General features: G+C 40.5%; 1 protein-coding gene across 2 annotated transcripts in view; it reads left to right on the top strand.

The window, feature by feature from the left end:
* The window catches only part of PTN (pleiotrophin), a 73,133-nt gene extending 66,514 nt beyond the window's left edge, over positions 1-6,619 (top strand). The window contains exons 5-6 of one of the 2 annotated variants that reach the window (XM_082308568.1): positions 6,241-6,312; positions 6,584-6,619. In XM_082308568.1, the coding sequence (XP_082164694.1) occupies positions 6,241-6,293 (53 nt within the window). In that variant the 3' untranslated portion in view covers positions 6,294-6,312; positions 6,584-6,619. Of the gene's footprint in view, positions 1-6,240 lie in introns of both variants that reach the window. The other variant, XM_082308567.1, reaches the window with a different exon arrangement.
* Positions 6,620-13,925: the final 7,306 nt, after the last annotated feature.

Here is a 13,925-nt window from a genome sequence, read left to right as displayed (position 1 = left end):
TGTTTGTTAGAGGCATGAATCTACCTGTTCCCCATTCATAACATGCCTTGCAGAGTGCCTTCCTGGCTTATATGGTGCAGCTCCACCCTTTAGGGTACCCCTTTGAGTACATCTTGTGTTCAACTGGGAGCAAATCCGTGTCTATCCGAAATAGAAACTTAGCAAAGTGAGAAGCAGAACAAAACATGCTGGAGAGGAGTGACTGGAAGAGTGGAGAAACTGAGAAACTCTTACAGACAACTAGAGAGTGTCATTAAACAACACAGAGCTAAAGTATAGGAGATATAATCAATTGTAATATATTAACGAAGTAAAAGTCACATCAAGGTCATTGATTCATTGGAGAGTTGCCTTCTACTGCTGTTCAGCTAGTGGAGTATTGCTTCTTTTCTATCCAGTACAACTGTGTGTTGCTCAAAGAGGCTTTTCAGAAGAATTCATTTTGGAACAAAATTGCTATCGTAATATAGTTTTTCATTCTTAACTCATTTGGAATACATAAATGCTTTATATAAGGCAGGAAAACATGAGGAAAAGGAATTAGATGGCCATGAGAGGTTCTCTTTCTCTAGAAGCAGAAGAAAATACCGTATTTAAAGGGTATTTCAGAAATCAAGGGATTTCTTTCTACAATCATAGAAATCACAAGATAGTACAATTTCTGTTCCTTGGAGCAGGGTGAAGCCCTTTAGGGTGAGATTTTTTTCAGCAAGGAATAAAATCCTTGGCTTCATCAAAGTCAAAACTGCTCCCTTCCACATGGGTTGGCATTTCATCCCCAAAGTTCAGAAGTGCCTTGCACCCAATGGCACCATTGCCTTGCACCACCATAGCAACCAGGTGCTTTGGAAAATTTGCCCCAATGAGAGGTTGAGAGCCCTTTAGAAAACTTGCCTTCCTCTGTACTCAGTGGAACTGAGTGCTAGTTCCTGAGAAAACTGTGTCCTGAACACCTGGTGTTGAAACTCTTTGCTCTAACCTTCCATCAGCATAGCTTTTGCTATTTCAAATGATTTGTGTTGCTTTTGAGGATACTGCTTGAATTCTATATATAGGAGTTCAGCAGTGCCATGAGTGAATTGTTAACCTTCGTCTCAACAAATGAAAATAAATACCTGCAAATCTTGGCTTACAAAGCTTAGCTTCCATTAAAATGTAATTTTCGCCCTTTTGTGCTTTATACATTAAGAGTGGCTTCAAATGGTATGTGGCTCCTGTTTGACATAATTACTTTCCTTTCCTGCTTGCATAGTAAGAATGAGGCTCCAGAATAAAGAAGACTATTTAAAGAGGGCTGCTGCAATTCCAAATTGCACAGAGAAAGTTCTGCATATCAAATTAATTTGTTTACTCGGTAAGATCCTCACTGGAATTTTTGTTACCAGTCATCATGGACCCACAGAAGTGGGTCCACTGCGAATCCATGATCATACAGCTTTTAATCCTGTGAATAATTCTTAGGCATACAACTATTCATAGGATTATTGAGGTGACGAATGATTAGATAATCCAGTGTGTGTGCATCGACACAGTTTGCTCTTGCTTGACTGTTTGTACAATGCTACGTGGGTGTTTTTTTATCTCGCTGGAAGTGCTCTGGGTTCCAGGGGGAAGCGGGATGGCTGTGCAGTGCTTGGTTGCTGCACCCTGCAGGGACTGCCAGGTATTCTGAATTTGCTCCTTGCGTGTGCCCTGGTCCAGGATTCTGGCCTCCATCTGAGCAAGAACGCTACTAGGCAGCCTCTCACTGTGGGATAAGAGGGAAGGAGGAAAGTGTATGTTGTAAAACAGACACAAAAATTAAGGACTGATTTGTCATTCTCATTAATATTCTGGAGCATAGGTAGCTCACTCTTCTGGTACTGTTGTTTTGCTGCAAGGTTTCACAGGGATGATAAAGCTAAGTATTTCCTTGAGGTGAAGGAAGCCCGGTCCAGAGTGGAGAAAGCATAGCTCCTGCTGCTGCTTTCCTCAGTGTGGCTGTGTGCTGAGCCATGCCGGAGGTGGGAAGGGCAGTTTGGCTGGGGCACTAAGACGCAGTGCACTTGGAGCAGTAGGCACACAGCTACCCTTGCCTGTTCCCTCTGCTGCACAGCCTGCTCACCTCAAGTGTTGAGAGGCAGTGAGAGATAGCACCCAATCCCACCTCAGTGCTGACCCTGGTTTTGGTAGGATAAATACCTTTGATAAGGCACATGATGTATTAGAATTAATGTATTTAAGTATCAAATGTATTTACATACCTTTCATAGCGTTTTGTATTGAGATGTTCCAGTTTGCAGCCCGCAAGCTAGATGTGGCCTGTCAGATAATTCCATCGCAGTTAGGCACTTAGCCCGCCTGAGCAGGTCCCTGAACTGGCCAAAGTCTGCTCTCCTGAAATCCAGGGTTCTCATCCTGCTTTTTGCTTCGCTTCTTCCTCTCTGGATCCTGAACTGCACCATAGGTAGCTCATAAAGATACCTCCGACTGCTATCTGGCTCAGCACTGAAAGGACTGGACTACCTAGCTTTAAAGCAAATGGTGCAGTCAATAGATTCAGATTAAGATTCTGCGTGGGCTGGTGTGAACCTGGATTTCATCTGGTCTGGTCATCTCGTCATAGTGGCTCTTGATATTATTGGTAGCACTTGTCTGCAGCAAACACATTCCCTGTAGCCAACAAACAGCTGATGCACAGACCCACGGCTCTGTCTTAGCAAATACCTGCATTAATCAGGCAGGTGAGGTGAAAGAGGCTGCTGTTGACCCCAAGTGTTTGCAGATGGCAGCATTCTGCTTAGGGTAGTCCCCGTTCACTGTGTTGCTTTTCTTACTTCCTTCTGGCTCAACGCTGAGCGTTGCCAAGATCAAGCTGCTTTGCAGGGCCAGTGAGATGTGGAGAGCAGCATAGTGGCTTCCCCATCGTAAAGGCTGTTTCAATGGGCACAGCTTGATGGGTTACTATAATTTCTGATGGCAGGCCTGGTAGGAAATGGCTGAACCGAAGGTCTTGCATCCAATCTGTGCCAAGATGAATTGAATTTTGATAATTTTCCTGTATGGAATAGCAATCTGAATGGGATTATCGGAGACAGTGTATCTAGGGGATCTTCCCTCGCTTAACCGGTAGATGCCTACAGCTGGTGCTGGGGAATGGGACTGCTGAGCTTTCAGGTAACTGGCATTGTACTCTCAATTGGTCAGGGCTTTTGAGCATGGTGTCATTGCTGGCACTGCTGGCATGGTGATCCTTTCAGTCAAGCCTGGCTACCCTGGGACGGGAAGCATTGGCAGACCAAGTGATCAGGGTGACATGGATCCCAGCGTGGCTGTGTGAGCTGACTAGACAGCACGTCATAAAAGTTGAAAGAGTAGTGTAGGGTGAACAGAGATGAGGACAATGAAAGCCTGAATGACAGAGATGCAAAGAGTAGGTCTGAGCAATGAAAAAACGTGAACCAAGTACATCTTAAAGCAGCTTTATACTTTGTTAGCCATGGGTATACCGTAGTCTGTAGCCTGACCATAGTCAAAACAGGTGGAGTGTAGCTGTGAACACACTTGTGCATGAGAGTATGAACAGCAACATTTTCATGGGTCACTACCTGGTGTCTGTGGCAGGATTTTTAAAAGAGCCTAAGGACTGGGAAATATTTGAGCAGTTTTCTTTTTTTTTCTTTTTTTTCTTTTTTTATATTGCCACAACTCTGGGGGTGCATGTCATTTCATGGAGCAAATGTGCTTTGCATCAATATAGCTTACCTGTCTGAAAGATTCGGCTGTGGTGGTGTGAGTACCTTTACCGTGAGAGGAATTACATCCCACACATGAGGATTTTACTCTGCTGAGGCACGAAGCAGAATCACTTGTCTGTGTAGGTAGACGGGTTTGGCAGTTTGGGTGATATGCAGATTATCACAAGGTAGACAACAGGGAGGACTGAGCTTTTGCTAACAAGACAAGATATAGACCTACAGGGACCAAGTGCAAATGAATAAACAGTGGGTTGTCTGGCACCTCAAGTCAAGTGAGAATGGGGACCTGATGCAATCACACAACTCCAGACCATAAACCTTTTCCTGGTGGTGACTTCAGCCCTACTGTGAACTGCACGTACTCTTCAGTACTCTTCAGAGTCCTGTTGGTGGTCTGCCCACATTCATATGTCTCCTTTGCTTTCAGTAAATTTAGTTGAAGTCTGCAGAGTGCCTTTCTGCTTGTGCTGGATCAAAATAGATTTTACAGATTCCAGTGCTGGTCTGATTGACAAAATGCTGTGTTTCTTTCAGAGAAAGCGGAGTAGTGGGAGGAAGAGAGAGTGCGAGAGAGAGAGCACAATCAGTACAGAATCCAGGAGGGTCAGTGATACAAAAGGAAAATTAGAGGAAGAGGGGGACGTGGGTAAAAGAGGATAGGAGGGGAGACAGCAAATTTGTAGGAGAGGAAAAAGCTTTTAGCTGAAAGCAAATTTGCTATTAACTTAATGAAAAAATGACATTTTGGAATGACAGTTTGTAAAATAGTGCCAGATTCTGAGAATGGCTCTGGACTACAGACATGCATACACACATGCATGCACACACAAACACATACATACATACAAAGGTGGGGAAATAAAAGTAAAATAATAAATCATGTTCACATTTTCAGACTAAAACAAATTACTTATTATTAAATTAGCCCTTTAAATGTTAAGCAAAGTTTTTAAGGGAAAGAGATTTTAGAGCAGATTATGTGACAAAACATGAAATAGGTATTTGATTTTGATTTGACTAAAGGATTATTGGAAATTATTTTTGTCTTGTTGAAGAAGATGAGGAAAAAAACATTGTTTTGAAACACTGACAAACAGGAAAAACAGCCATCCGAGAAATGTGATAACCTAAGTCTGCCTGCTGCTGGAGGTACCCTGGCCCTGTCCATAGCTGAAAGATGTCAGTGAGGCTCCCTTGGCTTTAATGCAAGTAAGCTGGTTTTACCAGAGCTGGGGGTTGCTTGACTGTCTATGTTACTCAAACTGGTCAGAGAGAGAAGAATCATATTCCCAAAGAAGAGTACCCCCTTAAGGGCCAAGTGCTTGTCTTCTCATTCACTGTGATATTTGTTATTTAACCTGAGATGGGTTTTGTTGGTTTGTTTGGTTTTGGGGTTTTGTTTCATTGTGGTGGTTTGGGTTTTTTTTAGGGGGTAGGGGGGGGGGCCGTACGTTTTGAGAAGGAAGAAACAAAGGCAGGATTTAAAGAAGGAAAGTGAAATCTGGGTTAAGGCAAACAGGAGCCTATTTACTCGCTGTTTTGGTTCCAGAAAAGATGCTTCACAGAAACTCAGTTTCTGTCTCTCTGTAGTGCCTTTTGTGCTGTGTTTTGTGGTGTTATCCACAAGGATTGATTCGTGTTCCCAGCGAGAGCTGTTATTTGCCCCATTACAAAGTGACATGTGATACAAGAGTACCTAATCCCCTTAATTCATATTCATTTTTTAGGCCGCTCTGTGAATTTCCACTGCCTGTAGAAGACCATACTACCCTATAGCACAATGAAAGTTACTGCAGATGGTAGTATAATGTATAAACTCTCACTTGTACCTGCAGATCGTTCCCTTATTTATCGCAAATTAATCAGAGCAGTAGATGCTCCCTACCCCCTTCTCTGTCCTATCAGTACTAGCTGGCTGGACAGAGCGTGCTCTAATGACTCCAGGCCAAACTTCAGCTGCCTCTCAAGTGTACGTAGGTGTTTGTCCCAGACAAAGGGGGAAAGGTTGGCAATGGAGGGGCTAAAGAAACAAGTGAGCTTTCTCACCACGCTCTGGAGTTGCTCTCGTATTCAGAGAAAGCCAAAGACTAACAATGAAATAGAAAGGAAGCAAGGGAGGGGTGTATATGTGGGTAGTGTGTGCAAAGCTTTCTTCTAGCTCTCCACTGAGCCATGACCCGGTTTCTCCAGGAGCTGCCTGCTGTTTTCTTATTTTCAAAGCAAGTTCCTGAGACAATGCTTTGCATGCCAAACAGGGTCAGCCGCTCAGATAGTAAGGGTTCTGAACTGGACATGCAGCTCCCTTTCCATCTTCTCTAGCGCCTCGACTGCTCCTTTTTTTTCTTCTTTTCCTTCTGTTTTCCCTTTCCTTGTTCAGAATGAGGAAGCAAAGTTAGTTCTTACGTGCATACAGAAAACAAGGGGAACTTTCAGGGGTACTGGATGAAATTTATTGCAGTGACTGCTAGATGCTGATTTTTTATTGTTATTGTTATCTTGACAGAATCCAAGAAGAAGAAAAAGGAAGGCAAGAAACAAGAGAAGATGCTGGATTAATGGAGCCAACTTGGGCAATGTGAGAAAGGGACATCAGCAAACATGATCAGTTAACAGTTTCATTTATACCTAGGCATTTTATCCTAAAATTATTTATAGCTTAATGGTACCATAGAAAGAAACAAACAAACACAGAAAAAAAATCCTTTTTTTATTACTTTAGTATTTTTAATGTATAACCCTAACAACAATTTTTAGAGGCCTGTAATAAAGGACTCAACTCATTTAGAAAATTATGTCTATTGTATATTGATCAATGTAGAGGTTTTAAAAATATTTTTTTTCTCAAGTCTTGCCATAGGTCTCAATCTGGTAATTTCTCCATGCAAGCAGAACCTGAACCTGTGTGGAGCTCTGCTGAAGCCAGTGGTGCCCTGTGTGAACATAGGAGTCTGGCTGGATGCAATTATATTTAAGATTGGGACCTTATATCTGAAAAAACCCAGACTTGTTTCTTAAGTTCTTACTATATCTGGACAACTGTATGAAATTATTTGTTTAAGGAAAGGATGGGGGCATTTTGTAGAGTATTTACAGGGATAGAATTTTTTTGGATGTGTGGTGAATGTTCATTCCAAAATGCCACCATCTCCAGGTAAAAACCATTAGTACTCGTATCCTTGGCCATATTTGGGATGTCAGCAGTAAAAATTCCGAAATCTTTCAACAGTTGGACATAGAAGAGTGCTAATTTTTCACGATTTTCTAGCAATGATTTTTTCAAGTGGATTGGTAGCAAAACTTTCCATTTTTTAGCATATCAGTGCTGGTGGATGGTAGTGTCCTCTGTTTTAACAACAAAAGCTGAAAAATGCTTTCTTTTATTTGTGTATTTTGCCAGAAGGGAGAATATCCTTTTCACAAAAATCTAGTTGAAATTGTTGCGATTCTGCCTGACCCAACTCCCTTTTGTATCAGTGGGAATCTTCCTGTTGATTTTAATTATAGCTGGTTGAAAAATAGCATGTCTGGTGGGAAGTAAACAGAAAAAATCTGTTTGGAAACTGCCTGAAATAGTTCATATTTTTGACCAAAAAAGGGACAATTTGTGGGACTTGAAACCAATAGGAATGAAATTAATTTTTGTCTCTCTGTTAGTAAAGCAGAAGGGAAATATAAAACCAGTACCTTTTGCTTTCTTCCATTTTTATATAAGCAAAAAGACCTTGGAAAATCTCAGTCAAAATAAAAATAGTTCTGTGATTTTTGTTTTTTTTTAAATGGTCTACAGGGAAAAAAAAAGAAAAATTATAACCAGCTGGTTTTCAATTTTTTCAATTTTACCTATTTTAAATGATAATGAGTCCTGAGAAAAGTCACAAAGTAGAAAAAAGATCTGACAAAGGGCTGGTCTGTCGCCAGGTAAAGGGTTGTTTAACAAACTAACCAACGAGCAGACCAGACTTTTTAGAGGAAACATAAGGGATTTCAGTGCCCAAATTAATTTCAAAATCATTGCTTTTAAATTCTAAATCTTAAAATTCAACAGCAAGAAACAAGCTTTGCCATTTGTGTAGGCTTCAGGCTTGCCTGCTAGTCAAGAGCAATAGTCTCCCTTGTACTGCTGCGGGTACCCACTGACTTCAGCGAAGCTGTAGCAGGGTGTGTTCATCTGAGTAAATCACGTTGCTCTCTTGGGGTTAGCTGGTAGACGAGCAGAGAGTCTTTTTCCAGACTAACATCACTCCCCTTTTTTATGTAAAAAAATTTATAACAATTGCAGAGCTTGCCCTCTTTTTTCTCACATGGAGGGTATGGCTGATCTGAACTCACAGTGAGGCAAGTCCTTCTGTAGACGTTCCCAAACCCTTTTGAAGCCAGCTAGCGAAGGCTGCACATAGCTCAAGATAGACTTAGCCACACAGTTATTTCCCAGATTCCTTGGGTGTGTTTTGCAGTCTGTGTCGATGTCCTTGTTATTTTGACTATGCTGTTAGACATACCTGAGCCAGTGGTATAGTTTAAAATGCCCCCAACATGTGGTGGATGTGCAATGACCAAATCCAAAATCATAAAGGCTCATATTTGGGTGGTTCTGGGTGCTATTTGGTTTGTTCATGGTCTAATCAGGTCTACCTGTGCTTGTGCCTCAGACTTAAACTAACGGATTGGTAGGTCTGATTGAAAGCAAAGGGAGAAAGAAGCTTTTTCACTCACCAAAGGTTTGTCTGTCTAAATGCTGCATCAGTTCACTTAAAGTGGTTCAGCTTTGAGTGCAAACACTGTTGCACCATTGTCTTACACTGGTTAATCTAGTCCATGTCTCATAGGGAGCTGGCAGGAGTTGGGAATGATGTTGAGACCAACAGTTTGAGTATCCTTTAGTAAACCTTAAATGTGACTTCTGATTTCCACCTCTGTGAGTAAGAAGAAAAATTCCCCTGTGTTTCCTCTGACACCTTATGGCCCTTATGATTAACTGCCTATCTGGCTTGTTAAAGGAACATTCCTAATCATTTTTGAATGCTTTTTGAAGGAGGCCAGTCAAGTTCCTATGGTGGTGTAGGGCCTCCATGGAGAAAGTTTACAGAAAACAAAGAAACAAACAAAAAAATACAATGTTAGGACCAGAAGGAAGGCAGCAGTCCCGGTAGCAAAGGGTGTGAAATAGGAGAACACTTCCTCTGTACTACTCAGCCGCATATGTTTGGATCTATGGTGGTATCTTATTGTTGACAGTAATTGGAGTTGTATCTGTCATAGTTTGTAAATAATGAAGAAAATGTCCGAGAAACCAGCAGAAAACACTCTGTGGAAATTCTGGCTATGAAGGAGATGATAGAAGTAATTCATGGCAGAACACAGAGGAAGACTGAATAGAATAGGTCAGTCAGGTCAGCTCTGAAAGGAGGTACCTGGTACCTAACAGGAGCAGTTGCTTCACTGGTGATATTATCAAGAAAGCAAGCGGCAAGTATCTGAACAAAACCTCTTCCCATCTTATCTTGCTCAGTTTCCACTTGAATCATTCTGAAATTTCTCCTTATTTGCTTTCTGATCTTCTACCCTCCCTCCTTTGGGAGGGCAGGCTTGTCTGACCATGCTGTGGGGGCGGCTACTTCAGATGATATATGTTTTACCTTCTTGGTGCTGTCCTGTTACAATGGAAAATGACATAGCATAAATGTCTTGCTTAGCTACTTTAACCGACTAAAGATTGTTTGACAAGTGGCCCTCTTGAGGTGTGGTTTCCATCTTCATTTGCTACAGCTGTAATATGGTATGGGGAGATGATAGAAATCCCCCAAATGACAGCCTTTTTCTGAGCACTCAGATCTCTTAGAGAAGAGAGGGGTGAGTTACTGAACATGCTAAGAATGAATCTGCATCCAGACTCTGGATTCTAGCAAGTTTTAAATTAGGGGAATTTGAGTATAGCTCTCTTCCCTTCCTCTAAGTAGCCTGAGCCATGCTTCTAAGCAATTAGGCCTGTCTTGATTCAAAACAATATTTGAGCATTCGGGCATTTTCTGACTTTGACATGTCTCCCGACCGAAGTGCCCATATTGAAAGAGAATCGTTACTTGTCAGCCTGGCATATTTAACAGACCATTAAGCAAAACTATAGGGCAAGGCTCCAGGAAGGGAAAACATTTGTTGTACATGCAGGTAGATACAAAGTTGTAGCTTACTGATTCTCATCTTCTAATTCTGTAATGACATTGTGGACTGTACTGGTTTTCAAAGGAGAAAAATTAGAAGAAATGAAAGAATAATAATTATAAAACATATCAACAGACAGTATTGGGGACTTTGTCAAGAAGAGACAGGTGTGAAGTCAGGAGCATTTTATACACACTTCTTTTGCATGCTCCTTGAGTAGGGAAGGCAGGATTACTGGCTCACATTTGTTTTTATGCTTTGCTTGATTTGTGCCTTAATGAAAACTAATCAAATGTAGAATGTTACAGAGAAGTAAAGTCCCACTCCAGCCTCAAAAAAACGTGTCCAACAGGAGGCAGTGTCAAAAGGAGACAATAGTATGTCTGTCTTTTCTGGTTTAGGAGTGCAAGTTATGATGTTGATAGGAGAAAACATATTTCTTTAACTTTGGTGTATATCCTTCACCACCTGTCACGTGGCAATGGACAATTCAAGTAAAACAATGGAGCATTAGGATGAACTAAGGGGAAGTGAATACTTACAGAGACTGTTTATGGAAACAGGCCTATAAAACCCCTGAAACTAACCATGCTGCTAGCAGGGAGTGTCTGAAGATAAACATTGTGTAGCATTCCCATTTATTTAATGAAATCCCTTAACACATGATGAACTTTATCTGAGCTTTCTTAGTCTAATGTCAATAATGAAAGTGGGACAAAAGCCAGCCTGACTTTCCCTCAGTCTAGGAACTGCAACAACGTTAACAGTGAAAACCTGCCACTTCCCTAATGCAAAATATTGGTGAGGTACACCATTTTGACATGACACAGTAGTCTTTCACATCTCCCAAATTCCTATAGGAAGGGAAAGCAGTATGTCAATGGGGGTAGGTATCTCATATTCAATCTTTTTAAACTCTCTAGGACAGCATCTTCTGTGAACTTCTGACTGCGTTATCTCCTTTGCAGGGACAGATTATACCTGTTGTCTGCCTTCCCCCACTCATCCCTACTTTTGATAGTATTTGTAGGTTTTCTGTCAATTCTGCTGAGGCACTCTACCTCTCAGCCAAACGTTTTTGGATGTTGTTGATCCTTCCTCATGCTTGAGGCTGCATTCTCCATTTCTTGCTGGATTGTTGCAAAACAGCCCCAGCAAACCCCTACCATCAGGTACCTGTCACTGTGTCCTTCTAAGATTTAAAGACACAGTAGCAACTTGTTAATCAGAAGATGACAATGAACAAGGACGTATGAGAATGAGCAAAGAGATTCCCTGGATTCATTGGGAGGGTGGCTTGCTGGTAAAACCTTTGTCATAGCTCAACCTGGGTGAAGCTTCCTAGGGGAGAGAAATGCATCATATTTGATGGAAAATTAGAGACAATGATGAAAGAGTGTCTGCCCTCAGACAGAAAAACACCTTAGCTGGATAAACAGTGGCAAGAAGCTGCATACTTTCCCATTCTGTCCTCTTTTATCATCAAATTAAAGGGAAGAGACATGGCACATAGAGCTTCAGAGATAGTGGAAGACTTGCCTGAGCAAAGTAGAGCATGGAGAGAGCCTAGTGTCTCCTGGCCTTTGAATCGCTCAGCTTTGAGTGAGTCCTCTATGAAAGAACTGTACCTACTGTTCTTATTCCTTTCTTAAAAAAAAAAAACACAATAACAAACAAAACCCACAACAAAACTGAAAGCATGTGTCCAATGTATGAATGTACTGATGAGATAAAACAGAGGCTCCCAAGTATTCCCATTTCAGAAGGTCATTCAAAGTTAAAGGCTGTAAAAAAACTTTAGCCCTGAATTCTGTGATGTAAAGCTAGGAAAATGGATAACCTCTGCAGGGCTGGCTTACCTGTACCCACTTTCATTCAATTAATTGCACTGTTTGAATGCCCTCACCCTAATCTGCCTGGCAACAAGGCATTATTTAACTTTTCTCATTAGGTCATTCATTACACTTCCCATATTATAATGATGTAGTTCATCTAGATTTTTACAGCTGAAGGAAATGGCTCTGATAATCCAGAGTGTGTTGTGGTTGCTGAGGGGACCTGAAGCAGAGGCAGTTTAGTACTGCTGCAGCTTGGAGCTAGAAACGACCTAATGAGGATGCCAGCATCAGACACAGCAGATCTCTAAATATACATGTATACATACTGCATATATCCCCATATATGGGGAAGCAAAACTATAAAAAAGGGCATCCATAACTCAAAATGTGTCTCGTAACTAGTGCTGCCATGTTTTCAAGCTGAAGTAGAAGTGAGAGAGCTTTTTGTTCTGTGTTGTTACTTACACAAGGATACAAGAGTAGTATATAGGATGAAGAGCTAGGTTTCTTTTTACTCCCCAGCATATCAATTTAAGGATAGCTGTGTCCAAGGAAAATGCAAAACACATGCCAATGAAATGGCCGATAGAACTCAGTATCAGAGTGATGTTCTCTTCTGTCACACCAAGTACATGGAAGGGCTTTGTTTAAAGCTTCAAAGTGGACAAACTGCTTCAGTTAGGTGTGAACGTAGAAACCCAGGCAGAAAAAGGCTTTTTCTCTGCCAATAAAAAGTGAGGAAAATGGGAAAAAAGATGGGAAAAACAAAACAGAAATCATCTTGATATTTGTAGTTTGAGTGTTAAACAGAAAGAAGGAATGAGTCAAAATAACAAATTAAAGCCTGAATATCGTGTTCAATGGATTTCTAATTCTGTATATATCTATTAAACCAGTGCTATATGATATCTTCTCATGGGTTACTCTTTTTCCTGTTCCGTTTCCTTTTTTTTTCAGTTTGTATATTGATTTTGTAAGCTAGCAGTGTGTTACGTTTTCGATTTTTTTAAACTTGTATGAAAGCCATATATCCATATTGTAGAATGAAAGCATTAATCCTGTAACATCCCTTAATGTTTCCCTTAGCTCTGTGGGATTGTGGGAGGCTCTAGCGAATGTATATGTTTACCAATTGTATCAACATAATTTACTTGCTCTTAGTGGCGATAAAGAATTAAATAAACTAATACACAGAAGTGTGGTGTTCTCATTTGGTTGTGGAAACTGTTTCTTAAATTAATTATAAGTATTCTTAGTGGTCTTTCTTTATTGTACTAATTTCCCATCAGCTATAGGTGTTGCTTGTCACAGAAACACTTCTTTGTAAATTCAGAAAAAGTTCTAGTCTGTAGAAAGAAATCTGCCAGAAAATTATTCTAGCAGAAAACAGCTCTTTGCTTTGTGCATACAGAAGCCTGTCTGCCCCAAATTCCTGACACTTACCAGTTCTGTAAAGCAGCTTCTTTCAGTATACAGTTATTGCTACCTGTATAATATTGACACAATGATGGGTTACAGATGAGGAGTTTAATTTCTTTTTTTTTGTTAAATTAAGCTATCAGCTAAGCAGTGGGAAAACCTTATTCCAAGCCCTATCATGCTCAGCTGTTTTACTTTAACGGTGACTTTAATGAGTGTGTGTGTTTGGTGAGAGATGATTAAGCCTCAAGAGTAGAGCAAAGAAGTTAAATTACATTAATGGACTAAATAGAATTATGCAGAAATTCAGGTAATCCTCACTGTATATTAATTTCTTCTCCTTTCTTTTTGTTCTTTCATTATCCTTTTTCCCTAATTCTACGTTCTTTTCCAAATACTTTTCCTGGTTTTGTTTCTGTGTCCAACTATTAGTTAAAATGTTAGAATAATTAATAATTCCATACAAGCCATTCCATCACTCACTGCCAAAAGAGGGAGATGCTTCACACTGTTTGCTGGACTAGGAGATTTATAGAGGTTTCTGAAATTGTTTGGAAGAAAGTGAAGTATTATAAGGTATGAAAACTGACAGTGCATTCTTCACACCACTGATGGACTCAGGCAACCTAAATTCTGTAATTGGAAAGGAGACCAACTACTCACTATTGTTTAATTACAAAAGAAAAATTTGAATTCCTTTTTAATATGTTGCTTAGCAGTTACTCACATTTTTAGGTTACCAAGTAATGAGAGTTTTAAGATGCTCTTGTTC

Source organism: Platalea leucorodia (genome assembly GCF_965183815.1).
Source record: "Platalea leucorodia genome assembly, chromosome: 4".
NCBI classification, from domain to species: Eukaryota; Metazoa; Chordata; class Aves; order Pelecaniformes; family Threskiornithidae; genus Platalea; species Platalea leucorodia.
This window is presented reverse-complemented; position numbering and strand designations above follow the sequence as displayed.